The sequence below is a fragment of the Schistocerca gregaria genome, chromosome 7, assembly GCF_023897955.1.
Source record: "Schistocerca gregaria isolate iqSchGreg1 chromosome 7, iqSchGreg1.2, whole genome shotgun sequence".
Taxonomy (NCBI): Eukaryota; Metazoa; Arthropoda; class Insecta; order Orthoptera; family Acrididae; genus Schistocerca; species Schistocerca gregaria.
In genome coordinates, this window is record NC_064926.1 from 264,097,356 (window position 1) to 264,117,146 (window position 19,791).

The window sequence follows — 19,791 nt, forward strand, 5'->3', positions numbered from 1 at the left end:
GGGAGACTGGTAAACTGTATGCACTATACCTCAATTTTAGTCCAGTGCACTATATCACAATTTCATTACATATTAGTTATTCCTTATCTGGTGAAATATTTCCAACACAGTATAATACAAAGTCAACAAACCTCTTCCACATTTAATGTCCCTTCGCAGGGAATTGGTTTCCAGTGGGACTTATGCATGTGATCACCAATGACTGTTGTCACAATTCCATCCCTGTCAACCATCCTGATATTGGTTCCATCAGCAAAGTATAGAACATTGTCAGCTGATACAGCAACACCTGTTTATAAATGACTTGATTTAGTAAACAAATCTTCCAATATCATGTGAAATAGTGTAAATGGATTGTACATACCTTTTGGGTATGCCAGCTTTGCATCACGTGCCAGAGCACCATCACCACAGTGTGCCTCGTCTCCCGGAAGACATCTTTCCCCTGAACCAACTGCTGTTTCCCAGTTATGCTCTGGATCTGAGTAATCATCAACACTCCTCACACGTATGATCTGGTGAGATTCAGGGTCTGATATGTATAGAACGTTGTCTAGTGGACTCAGAGCTAAGTGATAGCGATAAGACACCCTCGTGGCACTGAAAATAAATCAGAAATGTTTCCTTAGACATTTAAATTACTTCTGAAGGAGAAATCAGGAATCTCTGGGTGCAGCTTTAATAAAGTAGTTACTGATTTCTAATGAACAATCTCAAGCTTATTTCTGAGTATTATATCCTTCTGCTATGAAAGGGTTTCACATGTGCCCAAGCCTGAACTGCATTATCATTAAATGTACAGCTGTTTTCCTCTTTGAGTCTCAAAAGACAGTTTTTTTTAAAAAGGTTGCCAATAATGCCACTTACTGTTTTTGCAGATTAATGGATCAATCATGTGTTCAGAATTCCAATATGATCTATTAAAGCCATGACTGTAAACAAATGAGTCATTTTATAGCGCTTGATGTGAAAAATAATTAAATGCGTGGATACCTGAGCACATTAAAGCACATTCCTCCAGGTCATGAGGAGCTGTGCCAGCCCCACATCAAATCTGCCTAATGGATTAATTATATGGGTTGGTGTACAGGCCAGCCTGGATGTGGTTTTTAGTAATTTTTCCACATCCACTCACATGAATACTTGGCTGGTTCCATTCCAGCTACACAACGTGCAAGCAGAAGGGATCCATAGATTCTTAGCCTTAACATGCCTTTTGGGGCACCAACCAACCGCTCTCAACAGTATTCTCTATAAAGGTATGGTTCTCGACATTGGGGAACTACCACACCAATTCCAAATCTGGCACTGGCCAGATATACGGCACTGGTTTGAATTGTTGGATAGATGGATGGATGAACAACAAATATGCATTTTTACAATTTGTGTCAAGTTGAAACTTGCTACATTAACATGTGGCAAAACTTCTGGAAGACAATAAACAAATTTTGGAAGACTTTTTTGCTGGACTGATTTTAGCTATCCCAGTCGGGCATAGATTCTCTGATCTTGTCAGTTGTTTTACAGGAACTTCCTCTGGAAATCTGCTGTTCTGAATCCGAATTTAGTCGTCAGGGTGGTGGTTTCTCTTTAATTCAATATGGGAGATTTGGTATGTTTTCTTCCCCTGTCTAATATTTCTTCTTCTTCCTTGTTGCTCAAAAAGTCACTCCATCATTTTTAAAAACAAGGTAAAACCCAAGCTCATTTTCAGAATGACTGAGCTTGTACGTGGGAGCAAAAATCGATTTTGAAGGAGCAAATCTGTCAACTACAACCACATTTTCAAACTCATTATTGGAGGGTTTACATAAGTAATCAGAAACAAAATGATGAAACTGATTTATGGATACTGGCTTTGGGAGTACTCGTCTACTGCACCAGCACTCAAACCATAAGACCTATCATCTGCAGTGAGAGCTCTTCCAGTTGACCCACCCGAGCATACCTTGCTCCATCCTGTTACTTTTAAATGGCACAGAGGCCCTAGCATGGTGCTGAGAGCTTCAATACTGTTACAGCTTCAGTTTTTCTTTTGGCTATGCATATGATATGTTGATCACTTATAGGAAGTTAAAATTGCGTACTAGGCAAGGACTTGAAATTGACTTCCACAAGGTACCCAAATTATTCATAATCTCTTAGAGATACTTTTTTGTGTTATTTAGAAATCACTGTCTTCACAACCACTTTTGGAAATGGGTTTGTACTCTAAAAGTAGGTATGCCACATTGTGAGTCATCTATAAAAGTATGTATCATTGTTAGGGGAGGAAAAAAATAAACTGCTGACATGCTTTTATAATATAGTTTCAAACTGGATGTCCTGAGAGACTGAATATTGAAGCAAGAAAAACCTCTATAATTAGTAATAATATTTTGTTATTCTGGGAAAACAAACATAATGCTCTCAATTTTTAGAATACGTTATGAGCTATTTGTTGCCCGTAAGAAGCTGTAATCCATATATTACAGTAGATCAGTAACTCATGCATAATTTGTAGAAGCAGCAACAACTGTAAAGCATATTTTACAGTAGGTCAGTGACACTTGCATAATTTGCAGCAGCAGCAGCAAAACAACCTCTTACACACACACACACACACACACACACACACACACACAAACACAGAGTTAATTTGTTTCTATAGTCTGAGCAGAAAGAATACTCACTTGAGTCGAACAAGTGTTCTGACAGTTCCATCAACCAATATTCGCCTCACTAAATTAAAATCACCAACAAATATTGATCCATCAGCTGCAGCAGCAAGCGCAACAGGAGCTAAAAGCCTTTGCTTAGATGCTTGGCCGTCACAGTCAAAACAGTCAAGGGGCCGCTGGTGCCCATCTCCCATTGTCGTCAGTATCACACGTGGCTTATGTTTTAAATAAATGTTGGATCCATCTCCCTTCTGCAGAATGCCTATAAAATTATGCATTCAAATGATGTTCATACATCTGATCGTTCTAGCATGAGATTTGGTCACATACACACACTTTTAATCTACAGTTCCATAAAAATTAAGGCAAGTCTTTAGGCAACTGAAAGTGAATTGACGTACCGAACAAAATTACATAAACATGTACCACATTGTGAAACAATTATAAATTGCTACTGTACTTGCTTTGTGTGAAAAGTTAAAAATAATTAAAGCCACTGGTATGATTCACAACTTATGCTACAAAAGACAACAGTTGTGCTTCTGCCAATTTATAGGACTACATAAATATTTTGCTGGAATTATGGCTTGTTCTGAGAAATTCTGTTCCTTAGTTGGAAACAAATTAAAAAATAGAATTTTATGAATAATGGGAACTTCTACAGCATGTAGATGTCATGCCAAGTGAATAATTTAGTGTGTTGAGGATCAAATGACTCTATGATAAAAACATCCTATAAATTGTCCGAGATGGCAGAAATTTGTCTCAGTCACAAAAAGATACACAATCTGAATGTATTTTATGTAGTGAATCTTACTAACTAAACAAAACACCTTTTTTCACAGAAGTGACTCATCTAGTTAATACATTATACAGTTTTTCAATAAGAACCCACAGGAGACTCAGTTGAAACTGGACCTTCTGTATGGAAACACATATGTGCTACATATGGGCTGGATTTTCCTTTGTGGAGCAAAGGTTACTGAGGAAGTCAAACTAAGTTAGACAGAGTATTTTACTTATTGCAGTGAAAGGAAATGGAAAATTTAATGCTGTGGATGATACATGAAGCAAATTGCTAAATGTAATGCTTCCAGACATGGTATTTCCTTTAAACAATTTCCTGAGGCACAAAAAATCCTGTTGATTTCATAGTAGAAATGGCAACAGGGATACAGTGTTTCAGATAGACCATACCATTCAAATGGCAGGTAAATTACCAACAATTTTGTTAATAAATCAGAGATAGGTGATGTGTTCAGTGATGCAATCAGTCAAAGGATGTAGGAAAAAAGAGAGTATTATTTTTTGAAAGTTTATTAGGTATGTTTGGATTTATTTTTGATTGTTCTATAAGGTAGTATTCATGACAGTATTATTACAGAGAGATAAAAAGTGACTAGGATTTAGAGATGGCTGTCATTAGTACATTGTAGCCCTTTAGTACAAAGCATATTGATCTCAGTTTCCTGAAAAGATCAGAGACTGAAATTTTAAACATGGAATTTCATAAATTTCCTACTAGTGAGATTAAATGATGTGAGCTCTATTCTTTGAATCATTCTTGTGTATTGGACCAATTTTCACACAGGTTGCATTGTAATTCATTACAGTCTGATCCTTAAATAAAGTGTTTATATATTTTTCAGTGGGTTCTTTGATTATTTTGAAAGATGAGCACATACATGTTAGCAGTGATTCTTACTGATCAATATTTAAGTGATTTGCAGTGTTTGCTACAACATACAAACTATTACCTTACCTTCATGGAAATTATATCTATGGTGGATATCAAGATTCCAGCCTCCAACCTCTGATATGCTCATATCATGACCACTGAGCTTTGTTGTTTGCACATCCCAAATTATATCTTTGCAGTCACTATATTCATACCCAACTTTAACCATTGCAGTTGTGACTCCATAAACACGTTGCCTGAAAAGTATAAGAAAAATGTTATCTACCATTTAAATTTTACTTTTTGCATTCGACGAAACATTTTTTATGCTCCAACAAATTGTAAAATGGATGTTGCAACAAGACACAGTGACAGTGACACAACTTTAGGAATATTCAGTCTTTTTAAATGTTTATAAATATGTTCATCACAATAAAAAACAAAAGAGAAGTAAAGTTTCAAAATTGATATGCTTAATTACGAAGATGATGAATATCTTCCATCAAGGGGAGGTCCAACAGAATCTATTGCACAAAATAAGAGGTTATTTTTCCTTTTCTGCTGGAATACTGATGAAAGTGGTGAAACAGCCAAGAAAAATAAAGTAAACATTGTATCTTGAACTGTATATGTGGAATTGTATACATCATCATCATCATCATCATCATCATCATCATCATCATCGGTCATGCTTCATGCGCTTCTGTTGCCGTCATACTGCCAACACCCATCCAGAACTTTACCTCGATAACCAAGTATTTGCTTTAGTGAAGACTTACCGCTTTTTGGGACTGGTCTTCGAGGCCCACTTATAACTTGGCTTCACTATCTTCGTCAGCTTCAGGACAAATTCTGGCAGCTTCTTAACATTATTCAATGCTTGAGTCACACCGCCTGGGGTGCTGATTGTCCTACACTGTTACAGCTGTACAAAGCTCTCGTACAGTCCGGTATTGACTATGGGAGTCTGGTGTATGGTTCAGTATTGCTCTCTGCGCTCTGTCTGCTGAACCCTATCCACCACTGTGGAGTTCAGCTCACGATGGGAATTTTCCGAATGAGCCCAGTGAAAAGCCTCTTCGTGGAACCTGACGTTTTTCCATTGTGGTTCCAGTGGCATTCATAGTTCACCTCGTCATCCAAATTACTGTCTCCTTTTCCCTAATATGGTGATCCATCTCCCACAATGGCAGCCCAGAACTGGAAATCCCCTTGCTGTCTGTGTCAGGTCACTTCTTAGTGAACTAGACACTTTCCCTCTAACACCTCTCCTGCGGGTCCACTTAGATACACCTCCATTGTTCATGCCTTGGCCACTGCTTCGTCTGGACCTATCGCAAGGCCCAAAAGGCTCAGGCCCTCCGCTGGCAATTTTTCTCTTCTTGGCAAGTTCCAGGGCTCAGAAATAGTCTACACTGATGGAACAGTAGTTGACAGTCTTGATGCTTTGCTTACACTCATGTTGGACATACTGAACAGTGTTCCTTGATTGATGGCTGCAGTGTTTTCACTGAAGAGTTGGTAGCCGTCTATTGTGCACTTGAGCATATCTGCTCCTGCACTGGTGAGTCCTTTGTAATTTTCAGTGACCCCTTAAGCAGCTTACAAGCTCTAGACCAGTGCTTCCCTCGACAGCCTTTGGTAATGACTATCCAGAAGCCCCTTTATGCCCTCGGCAATTGTGGACATTCAGTGGCCTTCATTTGGATCCCGGGACATGTTGGGATACTGGGCAATGAACTTGCTGACAGGCTGGCCAAAGAGGCTACCGGTAAACCAACTCAGGAGATCAGTCTGCCAGAGACTGATTTCTGATTGGTCTTCTGCCATAAAGTTGTTGTGATTTGGGATACTGAATGGCGCACCCTCAGTACACCAAATAAACTCCGTGTTATCAAAGACACAACAAATGTGTGGCAGTCATCCATGCAAACCACTTGCAGGGACTCTGTTGTCCATTGCAGGTTCTGCATCAACCATATTTGGCTAACACACGGTCACCTCATCTGTCGCAAGGACCCACCTTGGTGTCACTATGGCTCCCGTATGACTGTCGTGCACATCTTGTTGGACTGCCCAATTTTAGCTGCTCTGCAGCAGACTTTTAACCTTACCAGCACCATACCTACAGTTTTGGGCAACAGTGGTTCTATGGGCTGATTTAGTTCTGCATTTTATTCATGAGGGCTTTTTTTTATTATACAATCTAAGGTTGGGCATCTGGCCTTCTCTCCCAGGTCTCCACCCTTCCTCCATTTTACATCTCCATCGCTCTTTCTTTGTATTTTGTTTGCTTTGGTGTTTCTCTTCTTCTAGGCTAGAGATTTTTGTGTTTTGCATGGTGGCTGGCTCACCCTTTTCTATTCTTGCAATCAGCCAGCCCAGGTGATTTGCTGTATGATTTTAATACATTCCTCCATTTTTCCTTTTAATGTATGTATCCTCCTTTTGGTCTGCTTCTTTTGTTTTCTCTTTCAGTGTGATTCCATGTTAGTTTTACACCTTTTTACTTTCCCTAACTCCTTTTTGGAGTTGTTCTACCATGAAACTTGTTAGGATGAGGAAAAAGGGACTGATGACCTTGTAGTTTGGTCCATTTATACCCCAAACTAATGAAGCATCACACAGTCAACCAACAACACTGACAGACGTAGAAGAAAGATTCTCTGCAGTGATGACAATACTTGCAGTTTGCATTTTGTATGAATCATTTGTGGTGGAAATGATTCTGTGTAGACAAATTATATTGTGTAGAATATTAAAAAAGTACACTAATAAAGTACCCTGTCTAACCTCTACCAGAGATGACACAAACCAGTGTCTTGAATATATAGACCGCTCTTCACTAAATTTACACAAATCAGCCAGGGCATTATGACCACCTACCCAATAGCCAGTATGTCACCCTTTGGCAAGGATATCAGCGGCGGCAATGTGTCATGGCATGGAAGCAGTGAAGTTATGGCAGGTCACTGGAGGGAGTTTGTAACACATCTGGACACACACGTCACCTAATTCTTTTAAATTCCGAGGAGGGGGGACAATGAGCTCTGAGACCATGTTCAATCACACCCCAAACATGTTTGATTGGGTTCAGATCTGGCGAGTTGAGGGACCAGCACATCAACTGGAACTTGTCACTGTGTTTTGTGAACCACTCCATCACACTACTGGCCTTGTGACATGGCGCATTATCTTTTTGAAAAATGTCTCTTTTTTCGGGGAACATGATCTTTATGAAGGGGCATATGAAGTGTGTGACCAGTGTACGATACTCTTTGGCCACCATGGTTCTTGCATGAGCTCCACTGGACCCATGGATGCTCACGTGAATGTTCCCCAGAGCATAATGGAACCACTGCCAGCTATTCTCCTGTCCCACATTTAAGGTGTCTAGGGGCTGTTTCCCTGGAAGACAACAGATTTGCGCCCTCCCATCAGCATGATGAAGAAGGTATCAGGATTCAGAAGACCATGCAACACTCTGCCACTGTGCCAACATTCAGTGTGGATGGTCATGTACCCATTCTAGTCATAGTTGCCAATGTCATGGTTTTAACATTGGTATATGCATGGGTCACTGGCTGTGGAGGCACATTGTTAGGAGTGTTCAGTACACTCTGTGTTCAGACACACTTGTACTGTTTCCAGCATGTCTGATGTTAGTTCCATCACAGTTTGCCACTTGTCCTGTTTTACAAGTCAGCCCAGCCTACGTTGCACGACATCTGTAATGAAGGGTGACCACACAACCCCACGAAGTATAAATGTGGTTTCACCTGGGGTTCACCATGTGTTGAAGACATTCACCACAGCATCCCTTGAACACCCAACAATCATGCAATTTCTGAAATTCTTGTGACGAGCCTCCGGGCCATCACAATCGGCCCTTGGTCAAACTCAAATAGATCGCACACATTCTTCATTCTACACACGGACAGCATGTTCATTGATACTAAATGCACTGTGTATGTGTCTGGCTAGCAGTCATTCATCACCAGGTGATTCTGCTATTGCTTGGATGGGTTTATATTGATAGTAGGTTGGTGGTCATAATGTTCTGGCTGATCTGTGTATGTTCTCTCAATCAGAAGCCAAAATGTAACTTTATTGGACGATAACCTTGAAAAATAAAAATGTGAATGACATGGAATGACTGATGTATGACTCAAACACAAGTTTGGTACAATATGTAAAAGTCTTAATGGCTCCAACTGCCCTAGTTCCACTCTGAATATTTCAAGAGATACCGTGAAATATGACTGTTGTAGAGTTTGCAATGTAATAAGAATTTTAAGTATCCAACAGGCTAAATTTAATTCAACATGAATTAATATGAGTAAGTACTACTCCCCACAAATACCTGAAGTGGACGACTTTGTACTTTATCTGCAATATGTTAAGCCATATTTGTTTTGATTTTTAACTGCCTCTTCAGATCAGGGTAATTATTATTTTTTTCCCCTTCGAGTCACATTTCAGGGGTGCGGCTTGCATTTGAGATTGGTTTACATTTGGGTAAATACGATAAATAATTAATGAAAGCACTCCAATAAAGACCAAATTTGAACACAAAAACCCCTTTAACAGCCCAAGGGGTGGAAGGAGCACTCAAGGAGCTGAAAAATTACAAGGTATGTGAAGAAGACTAAGTATTTCACAGTATGTGTGATATGTCAGTGACACAGTTTGGACCTCACTCCACTTGGCTACATCAAAAATTTACATAACCAACAAAAAATTCCCAAAATATTTGACCATGGCTATAATCCATAAGAGCAGTCCAGATAACTGCAAAGATGTATCTCATTTGGACTAAACATACAAGATTTGCTTTAAAATTCTACATGGTAGGATTACATGTTATTTGAGTTAGAATTAGACATATTACAGGAGAAGCTACACAGAACAAATTATCACTTTACAATTAATCTTGGTGTATTGAAGGAAACAAAACAAGCCTCTTGTAATAACCTTTGCAGATTTTATGAAAGCATATAATATATAACTGCGTCCATGTGTCTCCAATTCTGAAAATCTTGAAAAATTTTGAACTGTACCCAAAATTATACAAACTAATAGAACCCACTCTAATGGACAAACATTCCAGTGTCAATTTCAGAGGAGATTTACAGAACCATTACTCATAAAAACAAGCATGAGTCTGGGAGACTGCTTGTTACCAATCTTCTTCAACTGTGTGTTGGAATATATAACGAGAAAATGGTACAGGTTGATCTGAAAAGCATCAAAATTGGAAGACCCAAAGAAAACATAAAAATAAATCATTTGAGATTTTCTGACAACCTAGCTGTCCTAACCAACAACATTTAGGAAGCCCTCAACATTAAATCAAAAAATTACTGTAACTGACCCACCACCCATAAAAAAAATTACAATAGAAAAACAGGGAACTAAAACCACAGACAAATTTAAATCCTTTGGAGAAATCATACCATAACATATTACCTTAATGTGAAACCTTTGTGGCAAAACAGAATACACAAACTGACCAAAACACAACAAATCACCAATTAATACACACAATAAAGAAAACCTCTCAATAGGTACAAAATTAAAACACTACAAAATAGTTACACCACCAGAAATAACATATGCAAGTGAAATCACTTTCAAAACTACTAACATTGCAGAAACAGACAGATACTTAAGACAGAAAAAAGAATAGCAAGAGCATGCATAAACAGAAAAGACTAGAAGGATTACAGAATCCAAGGCAGGTATGAAGGAACTACAAATTACAATAGAAAATTTAAAAAATTAAATTGTTAAAATTTAAAAAATTCAAAGACAAATAAACCAGATAATGAATAAAAGTCAACAAACATACAAATTTTCCTGGCAGATTAAAACTGTTTGCTGGACTGAGACTTGAACTTGGGACCTTTGTCTTTCGCAGGCAAGTGCTCTACCATCTGAGCTACCCAAGCACGACTCACAACCCGCCCTCACAGCTTTAATTCTGCCAGTACCTCATCTCCTACCTTCCAAACTTCACAGAAGCTCCCTGCAGACCTTGCAAAACTAGCACTCCTGGAAGAAAGGATATTGCGGAGACATGGCTTACTCACAGCCTGGGGGATGTTTCCAGAATGAAATGTTCACTCTGCAGTGTTTAATTTGCCAGGAAGTTTCACAAACATGCAGTCAGGAAGGTGATTTCAGGGGCAGACAGATATTTGAGAGCTGAGAGAACGAAAAGGGCCATGCCAACAGAAAACTGAAAAAAAGCTTTTCATAAAATTACTCAAAATAATAACAATAAAATTAATTCTGTTTACCTGTAAACATTTAATCTGTTCCATGCATAAGTAAATTTGATCACGGGATCTGCTTCAAATGTTTTTTCAAAAAGTATGCCTTCAATGGTGATTCGCAAGTGAATCAGTTTCAAAGATGAAGGTATAGTTTCTGGTGTAAGCTGCAACTGTATTGTTGAAAGATAACCAGCAGCTCTTGAACTGTGGTATACTAAATTAAGACCAGTACCGGGTATCTGGAGGCTTTCTTGTACAACCTGAAAAGTGAGAGGCAGTGTCTGTTAGGACTAAACTTTAAAGGTTTGTTTTTTCTTTGATGATGTCTTCAGGTTTCCAGCAATGATTCCTTGTAAGAAAATATAATCTAGATGTATTTATGCGAGAACAAATATAAGCCTACGTACAATAACCTGGATACTAAGTGAGTAACAGCTATGAGAAATAACAACAAATGGGCACATGCAAATTCCACTGGTGATGTTATTGGCTGTCAAAGTACATTGCTTACTGAAAATATTTTGTCTAGTTAACATTAACTCTTCTCTTGGCTTGAACCAAGTAGTATGCCTTCATTATGTGGTACAAACATTTATAAGTATTATTATTCCACTGATAACAATTAAACGAGCCTGTTTATGACCTATTAAAATGCCAGCTTTTCATCTATGCAAATTCCTTGACCAGAAGGCACTTTTCACTTGAATACAGTATGTAGCATTTATTTATTTATATTCAATAAGTAATAATATTCTGGAAAAATGATGGTTAGCAACTGATGTGTTGAAAAGAGAATTATATGTTCACTAGCAATGTGAATTGTTTTCAAGTTCCAAAACACTGAATTTCTTTTGCCTCATGTAGACATAATAGAAACAGAGAAGGTGATACAGTGCTAACTTAATGAGGGAATGAAGACTACTCTGACCAAAGTGACTGCGGTCTTATGGAAGTTTTTATAACCAATTAAATGTGGATATATTTTGTTATTTGAATCTGTGTACACAAAGAGTAATAAAGTAACACCTGGTAATATTTAGCACAGATTACATGATTCACATATACATGTGACAGCAACTTTCCTTCCAAGGTCAGATTTAGGTGATGCAATGTTAGGAGAAACATGAACTTTTGTAAGAGCCCACAGTAAATAAAGGCATTATTACCTTTTTCTGAAGAGTACAAACATAACATATCAGTTAAAATTTTAGCAGAATAAGGGATGTGTCATCGCAGTGATGTAATAATATGTATTCGCCAAGAAACAAAAAGATTTAATTGTGGTAAAGTATACTGTTATCAGTTTTTCTGCTAACTGTGATATCAAATCTTGACTTATTAGTGATTTACTACAAAGTTAATCAGAATAAATTAACCTACACTTATCCAGATAGTTTGTTCCAAATTCACCTAATAACATACGATTAACACTGATGAGCAATGGAATTAGACACAGCACTTATTTTGGTGACAGTTTAATGGAAATGAGACCAATGTTGTTAAGAGTTTATACTGACTGTCTTCAATGTTTTTTTTTTTCTTTTCTTTTTTTTTCCGCACTTGACATGCGTAACATGACAGTGCAGCATATTCTACTGGAACCAGATAAATTATCTACATTATTCAAAAGATTACTGTAACAATCAGTACGAGTAGAGTTTAAATCCTTGTTCAACCATCCAGATTTAACTTTTCCATGGCATCCTCAAGTCAACTAAATTTAATGGTGCAAAGGATATGGCCAATTTCTTACTCTGTCACCGTCCTATATGAGCTTGCGACATCTCTAATGATCTTGTCATTAACACAGCTCTAACCCTTCCCAACAGTTTATTAAATATCATATTAGACACAACAAAAACACATTAAAAGTGCTCTTTGTATGTAAATGTGATTGGTAAATTAGTACCTGTGATTCAGCTAAAATAGCACTCTTGTCTGGACATGCTCCCTGAAAGCCATGTTTCCATGTTGCCAGAACAACAGGCTTCATAAGATCATAGTCATGTGCAGCACATGAATGAGGCACAGCTGCAACTGGTTTCTCATCACCAGTGCTCATGACCACCGTATCAATTATTACAACCTGCAAGATGAAAAAGATAATGAAATAAAAGTTTATATAATACCATAACTTTCACACATTAAAATTGTATTGTTTCTCAATATAACATAATTATCATTTAAGTGTTGTACAGTATACACAAGCTGTTGGATACCTTCAGAACATCAAGTTCCACAACTCAAACTGATTTAAATCTATATAATAATTTTTGACACATTTTGGGAGGATTTTGTTGTTGTTGTTGTTGTTGTGATCTTCAGTCCTGAGACTGGTTTGATGCAGCTCTCCATGCTACTCTATCCTGTGCAAGCTGCTTCATCTCACAGTACCTACTGCAACCTACATCCTTCTGAATCTGCTTGGTGTATTCATCTCTTGGTCTCCCTCTACAGTTTTTACCCTCCACACTGCCCTCCAATACTAAATTGGTGATCCCTTGATGCCTCAGAACATGTCCTACCAACCGATCCCTTCTTCTAGTCAAGTTGTGCCACAAATTTCTCTCCTCTCCAATTCTATTCAATACCTCCTCATCAGTTATGTCATCTACCCATTTAATCTTCAGCATTCTTCTGTAGCACCACATTTCGAAAGTTTCTATTCTCTTCTTATCTAAACTCTTTATCGTCCATGTTTCACTTCCATACATGGCTACACTCCATACAAATACTTTCAGAAACGACTTCCCCACACTTAAATCTATACTGAATGTTAACAAATTTCTCTTCTTCAGAAACGCTTTCCTGGCCATTGCCAGTCTACATTTTATATCCTCTCTACTTCGACCATCATCAGTTATTTTGCTCCCCAAATAGCAAAACTCCTTCACTACTTTAAGTGTCTCATTTCCTAATCTAAAACCCTCAACATCACCCGACTTAATTTGACAACATTCCATTATCCTCGTTTTGCTTTTGTTGATTTTCATCTTACATCCTCCGTTCAAGACACTGTCCATTCCGTTCAACTGCTCTTCCAAGTCCTTTGCTGTCTCTGACAGAATTACAATGTCATCGGCGAACCTCAAAGTTTTTATTTCTTCTCCATTAATTTTAATACCTACTCTGAATTTTTCTTTTGTTTTCTTCACTGCTTGCTCAATATACAGATTGAATAACATCGGCGAGAGGCTACAACCCTGTCTCACTCCCTTCCCAACCACTGCTTCCCTTTCATGCCCCTCAACTCTTATAACTGCCATTTGGTTTCTATACAAATTGTAAATAGCCTTTTGCTCCCTGTATTTTACCCCTGCCACCTTTACAATTTGAAAGAGATTTTAGGAGGAACACACTAGAAAGAAGACTACCAAAATATAGTGTGTTTGTGGCTGGAAGTCTTCTCATGTGTCAGTAAACTTGCAGTGAGAAGTACACAAAGCACTCACAAACTAAGAAAGAGTCAGAAAATCATTATCAATAGTATATCCTTAAGTCAAATGCTAGTAATTCTAGCCTATCAGGAAATATACCAACTTGTATCGCAATTCTGATACAAATTCTGGATTTGGACATTCGTTTTGGTACTTTACGTGGTGCACAGTTGACAAAAAGTTTACACATTTTTGAGGATGACATAATTAGTTGGTGCCTGTTGTGTTTCTGGTCGAGTTAATTTGATAGGTGCTCGGGTGGACGTGGATTAATTTTAGTACTGTGCCAACCCTTACATTTATTGGTGATGTACTAACAGTACTCGGTTTTCTGTTTATTGTTTGATCTAGTAATGTATGCTCTTTCCATTTTTAAACACAAACCAATATTTTACGCAACTTAGTACAGCAGAAACTTGCTGATCTATTTCTAGTAATGCTCCAATGTATACAGAACAACCGGAATAAAATATTTTTATGGTCTGATTACAAACAGCTTCCTCAACATTCTAACTTCTTTCCACTAAGTTGATAAAGAATGAGTAGATTCCATAATTACTCCTGTTTCCTCACTTATTGTAGGTCAGCAACACTGGTTATTTTCTTGACATATCTGCAGGGTTGGTTCAAGAACATCTGGTGTGCCCTCCCTCCCTCAGTATCCCTCATACATTTTGACCGATGTCAGTTTTCACTACTAACTGTGATATACAATGTATAAAAGTCTTGCACTTGGATACCCCTCTAAGTTCGGTGCCCTAAGCACCTGCTGCTAATTGTGACACATCCTGTACATAAATCTTAGCATTGTGGTGCCTCTGATACATCTCTCAGCTTGGTGCTCAAAGTGGTGGCTTGTATCACTTGTCCTCAAACCGGCCCTGCACATCTTCAGGTTCCTATTTCTGAGTTAATGTCATATACAGTGCAACATCATCAGATCTGTTGTTTACTGTTACAAAACTATTTTACTGGAAAGAAAATTCATGTGATTCTGCTGCTATGGAGTGTTTCTTGTCCAGGCCCACAGGATTCCCCTGATTAAATCTACTAGATTCTTGATAATTGTGGTATGCTTTCCCTTTAGAAGAATTTGAAATTCTAATTTAGAGAAACATCCAGTTCACAGTTCTAATTTATATATATTTACTCATAAGATATTATTTTATTCGCAAAAAGATTTTCCGTACCTCATTCCATGGAACATTGACAATATGACTTTGTGGTCTGAAAGGGCTTCGTCCAAACTGCAGTGTGACTGCACCTCCACCATTCACCAAAAGATCAAACCAGCCATCTTCTCGAGTCAGTGTAAATCCTTCCAGAGGGGTACTAGTGCTCACTCGAACACCCATCAGTCCCATTCCCATGGCTGTGACAACTTGGCCACGTACAACAGCAGATCGACTGAAACAATTAGGGATCACTTCAAAAAGAATGAAATAAAATGATACACTATGTTTTGACATCTAGTATTGGTTTATTTTAACTCTTGCATATTTATTGTCCATTATTATTAGCACAGCAGAATTTAAAGAGAATTTTATCTGATTGTTACACATTTTCAAAAACCTGTAGCTTTTGTGTTACTATTATATATATTTACAATTGTCATATAAAAGCCAAGAACTATTTGCATACTGAACTTCCTTTGTTGAAGTCATGTGTCATGTAACATGCATGATGATAGTAATTTTGTGTAACTGTATACTCAATTACTGATTAATATAGAAACAAATAATACCTACAGCTATTTAATTTGTGTTTAAACAAATTTGCTATAAGTCACTATTTCATGACTAACTTTTTTCAATCTATTACTAAATATCTATATGTGAAATGACAACACAAGATACAGAGTGAGGATGAAGCAAACTTAAAAGCCACGAAAGACAACAGTAGGTCAAAATTTGAAAATTAACCATGCAACATTTACAAGTGTCAAACACTAAACACAAATTTATCAAACACTACTGTAAAAACAGTAAGTGCTTTCCCTAATTTTCCTAATATGAGAAGAAAACCAGAGATGCATTACACATGTTCAAAACTACCCCAGATCATTGACTGTATGAATGTGTAGGCCATCTGCGTATTTGAAGATCTTACCTTGAATTGAAGTGATTCCAGAACACACTGTGGCAGCACAGGGAGAAACAAGCCCACACAGTTAGCCAAAGTGGTAAGATATTACCCTCAGTTATCATTTACAGAATTAATTTACAATTACCCCTAAGTTAAAGTAAAGGGCAATATGGGTAATTAGGTTTACGCATCATGTTCAGGACTTTGCAGCCATTTAATCAAAAATGGTTAAAATTGTGTATTAAAAATTAGTTTTTTGTGTCTGTGTTTCATTATGTTTTCACTAAAAGTATTTTCACTGTATCTGAATCTTGAAAACTGGTTGTTTATGGAAAATGGGGACAAAAAAAAATCTTTACCGTACTGAAAGGAACAAAATTCTGCTGATATTATCTGGCCGATATTTTTCATCAAATTATAAAGCTGAAGGGTGATTGTTTTCATCCAAAAATTACAGGGGACAAACAGCTGCAATAGGACTGTATCAATTCTTAAATGTGCTTCCCCAGTGTGTTCCCTTCTATCTCGTGTGGTAAATCTTGAATTTTTCTTAGTTTTCTGTGCAGTTCATCACAACAAATGTGAAATCACAACTCCTGATCACTGTTAAATAGGAAATCTTAACTGTCACTAATAGTTTTTTAGTGCCACATTAAAACAATGGCACTGAAACACAGTTTTCTTTAAAAATAAGAAACAAAATCAGTGCTGTCAGTTCTGTGACACATACACACATATCTCCTCTCTCACACAAGAACAGATAGACATATACTAACATACAAAACAGGATCGGTAATTTCACAATGGGCACAACAAAGCAGATGTAAAAACTGGTGAGCATCAAGTTCAAGTAAAGGGTCACAGAAGAAGAACACACAATAAGGACATGTTTATCACTTGACTATTGTTTGAAAAGAAGCATGTAACACAAAACATGAATTGAATGGTTACAATTGTCCTACCTTTCATTGAATGATTCCTGACGAGCATAATTCTGTAGGCTTCCTTCCTCAATGAGGAACTTCATTCGCTCAAAAAATGAAGCGGTTATAGCTGGAGGCTGTTTGCGCAGCAGAATATCAATAGGCTTTGGTGACATCACACACAACTGGCTACTGCGACAAATGTGATTTGTGCAACATTCTGGATCTTCACAGTCCACCAGGCCATCTAAATAAAATTTGTTATTAATCATTCCTTATGACTTGCCAGACAGAGCAAAGAGTATGCTGCATTCAATAGAATTACTGTCATTAAACACTACATTCTTCAACATATGAAGAGACACGAGAAAAAAATAAAAATAAAAAAAAATAAATGGGGACGTTATGTAGAAACCATGTAATTAGACAACAGTCAAAGAAATTTGAAGGAAACTAACAAATTAAATTATAAGTTGTTGGATTTAATTATCATTAGTCTTTCCCGCATACCCTTTTCTTCTTTTTAATTTACTCAAAAAGAGGTAGAGATTCAAATATCAAACTTATTATCATAGACGTACATCACATTACTTAGCTTATGATGTGCAGTTACGTTTGTTTAGTGTCAGTCATCCTCTTTTTCCACATTTATTTACTGCAGAACTATAGTCCCAAATAATTTACTCATTACAATAATTTTACTGACCTCTGTCATTATCCCGATTGTCATTGCAACTTTGTTCCAGTGGTACACTGCAATCATGTCCATCCCAGCCATCATGACAGCGACATTCCCAGGCACCATCACCATTTACACGACACTGTCCATGAGCACTGCAGCTGTTTGGACATCCTTCCAAAGTACAGTGACGACCATTCCACCCCGTCACACAGAGGCATGTGCCATTCTTGCATTGACCATGTTCATTACACCTAAAAACAGAACTTCATGTTAACAATGGAATGTTTAATTTTTAAGTCCAATAATAACTAATATATCTTGTACAACAGTTAATCATTAACAGCTTTCATATCACCATGAAAATTAATTTTTAATTGCAGTTTGTGTGATGACATAAGTTGAAACAGAACAGAAGTGTCAGATGGAGAAGAAACTGCGCATAATTTTCTGCACAATTATCTGGTATAATTTACTGAAAGTACAAAAAACTAGTTCAAGATAGTTGGATAGAAATCTGAGATCGTATGCCAAGTATGAAGCTAGGCACACTGTAAGTAGTCTAATCGTCTTTGTTGTCCTTACGAGAGTAATATACAGTATAAACCCACTTTTATGTTTCTGGAATTAACGCTTCCCCACCATTTAAGACATATGTTATTGTTCCTATCAAATTTTCTATGTCCGCAATGTTAATTTGCACCCGATTTTGCATAAACATATTTATAATTTTCCCACGATTTACGCATTACAAAAAATATTTGTCAAGAGAAACAATGACATTGGCATGATATTGGCCACCCAGTGGTGTTTACAAATATTACATGGTTAAGTTTCTTGACACCAGGGCACTCTACTCTGCAGATTTGACCCGGTAAACATATCAAAGTTGGAACAATTCATTCCATATCTCCTGCCGCTGCCAAGCACTACTTGGTGTGATGGCCAATGGGAGTAACTAGGTTCGTTTAAATAAAGATATCATGACCATTCATAACAATTTCCAAACTCTCTACCGTGCAAATGCACTGTTGAGGTCATCGTGACACATTTGTCGAACCATATTTAGCGTGTTTCGATGTTCAGCATCTTGTAGCCCTAGTTGACACTGTTATTCACTTTGCATTGCTCAAATGTTTTTAGTTTAATCACAATGCCAGTTAAGAATTTTTTTCATGCTGAGCAAAATGTGTTTCGAGAATTTATTCTCGTTGTCAGGTGCAGTATTTTCATTTTATGTTTTGTGATGTTACACAAACAGTGTGAGTGATAGTTTGTGTGTATGTGTTTTTCTACATAACTGAGGAGGCACAGTACCCCATAATCTCAAAAAGATGACTACAGTGCACAAGAGGCAGAATAACACATATTCAAAAACCACACAAAATATTTATGTACATATTAGCACCCGACAATGAGAAAAATTCTCAAAACACATCTTTAAGCGTGAAAAAATATGTAACTAGTGCAGTATTTCACTATTTAAAAAATGAATGATAGCTGTAGGCTTTCCAAAAACATCGATTATGATGTCTGAAAGTAAGTCAAATGTTGCTACTTCCCAAAGAGTTGTCAATTCCAGTTACATCAGTAGTTTTTATTAGATAATAAACCTCTATTACATAGTAAATCTTTATTAGATAAGAAAAGAGTCTCTGACAAGTCTTTTGATGCCTGTTACGTACAAATATCATATATAAAGAGTGAAAATGCAAGGGGGTATCCTATGCATAACTTTTATAGCTTAAAACGCTATTTCCCATGTTTTAGATTTTCCTGCATTTTACACCATTATTTTGAAGTGTAAAAGCTGGGTTTCACTTTATATGAGGTTGTAGTATATTCCTAGACTCCTCACTGATTCTTGAAACTTCGTAACTTTTTTGTAAGATACTTGGTGTCCGACAGTTCCATGTTTTTAAGCATGGTGCAAGGGATGAACAAAGCTGTGATCTATAAGTTCTTTGTCACTTGTTAGTCTTATCTGGTATGCATACCACACACTGCCTGCTTGCAGGTGGGCAGAATCTAAGATATGCCAAAGCAATTGC

The 19,791-nt window shown here is 37.2% G+C and overlaps 1 protein-coding gene across 2 annotated transcripts in view; it reads right to left on the reverse strand.

Moving 5' to 3' along the window:
* LOC126282169 (teneurin-m) overlaps positions 1 to 19,791 on the reverse strand; it is a 1,262,550-nt gene that overhangs the window by 14,523 nt on the left and 1,228,236 nt on the right. For both annotated transcript variants that reach the window (XM_049981693.1, XM_049981694.1), the window contains 10 exons: positions 17,768 to 17,994; positions 17,101 to 17,308; positions 16,163 to 16,189; positions 15,244 to 15,460; positions 12,526 to 12,702; positions 10,641 to 10,876; positions 4,423 to 4,595; positions 2,673 to 2,922; positions 365 to 600; positions 132 to 289 (listed from right to left, as the gene is read on the reverse strand). In XM_049981693.1, the coding sequence (XP_049837650.1) occupies positions 132 to 289; positions 365 to 600; positions 2,673 to 2,922; positions 4,423 to 4,595; positions 10,641 to 10,876; positions 12,526 to 12,702; positions 15,244 to 15,460; positions 16,163 to 16,189; positions 17,101 to 17,308; positions 17,768 to 17,994 (1,909 nt within the window). The remainder of the gene's footprint in view (positions 1 to 131; positions 290 to 364; positions 601 to 2,672; positions 2,923 to 4,422; positions 4,596 to 10,640; positions 10,877 to 12,525; positions 12,703 to 15,243; positions 15,461 to 16,162; positions 16,190 to 17,100; positions 17,309 to 17,767; positions 17,995 to 19,791) is intronic.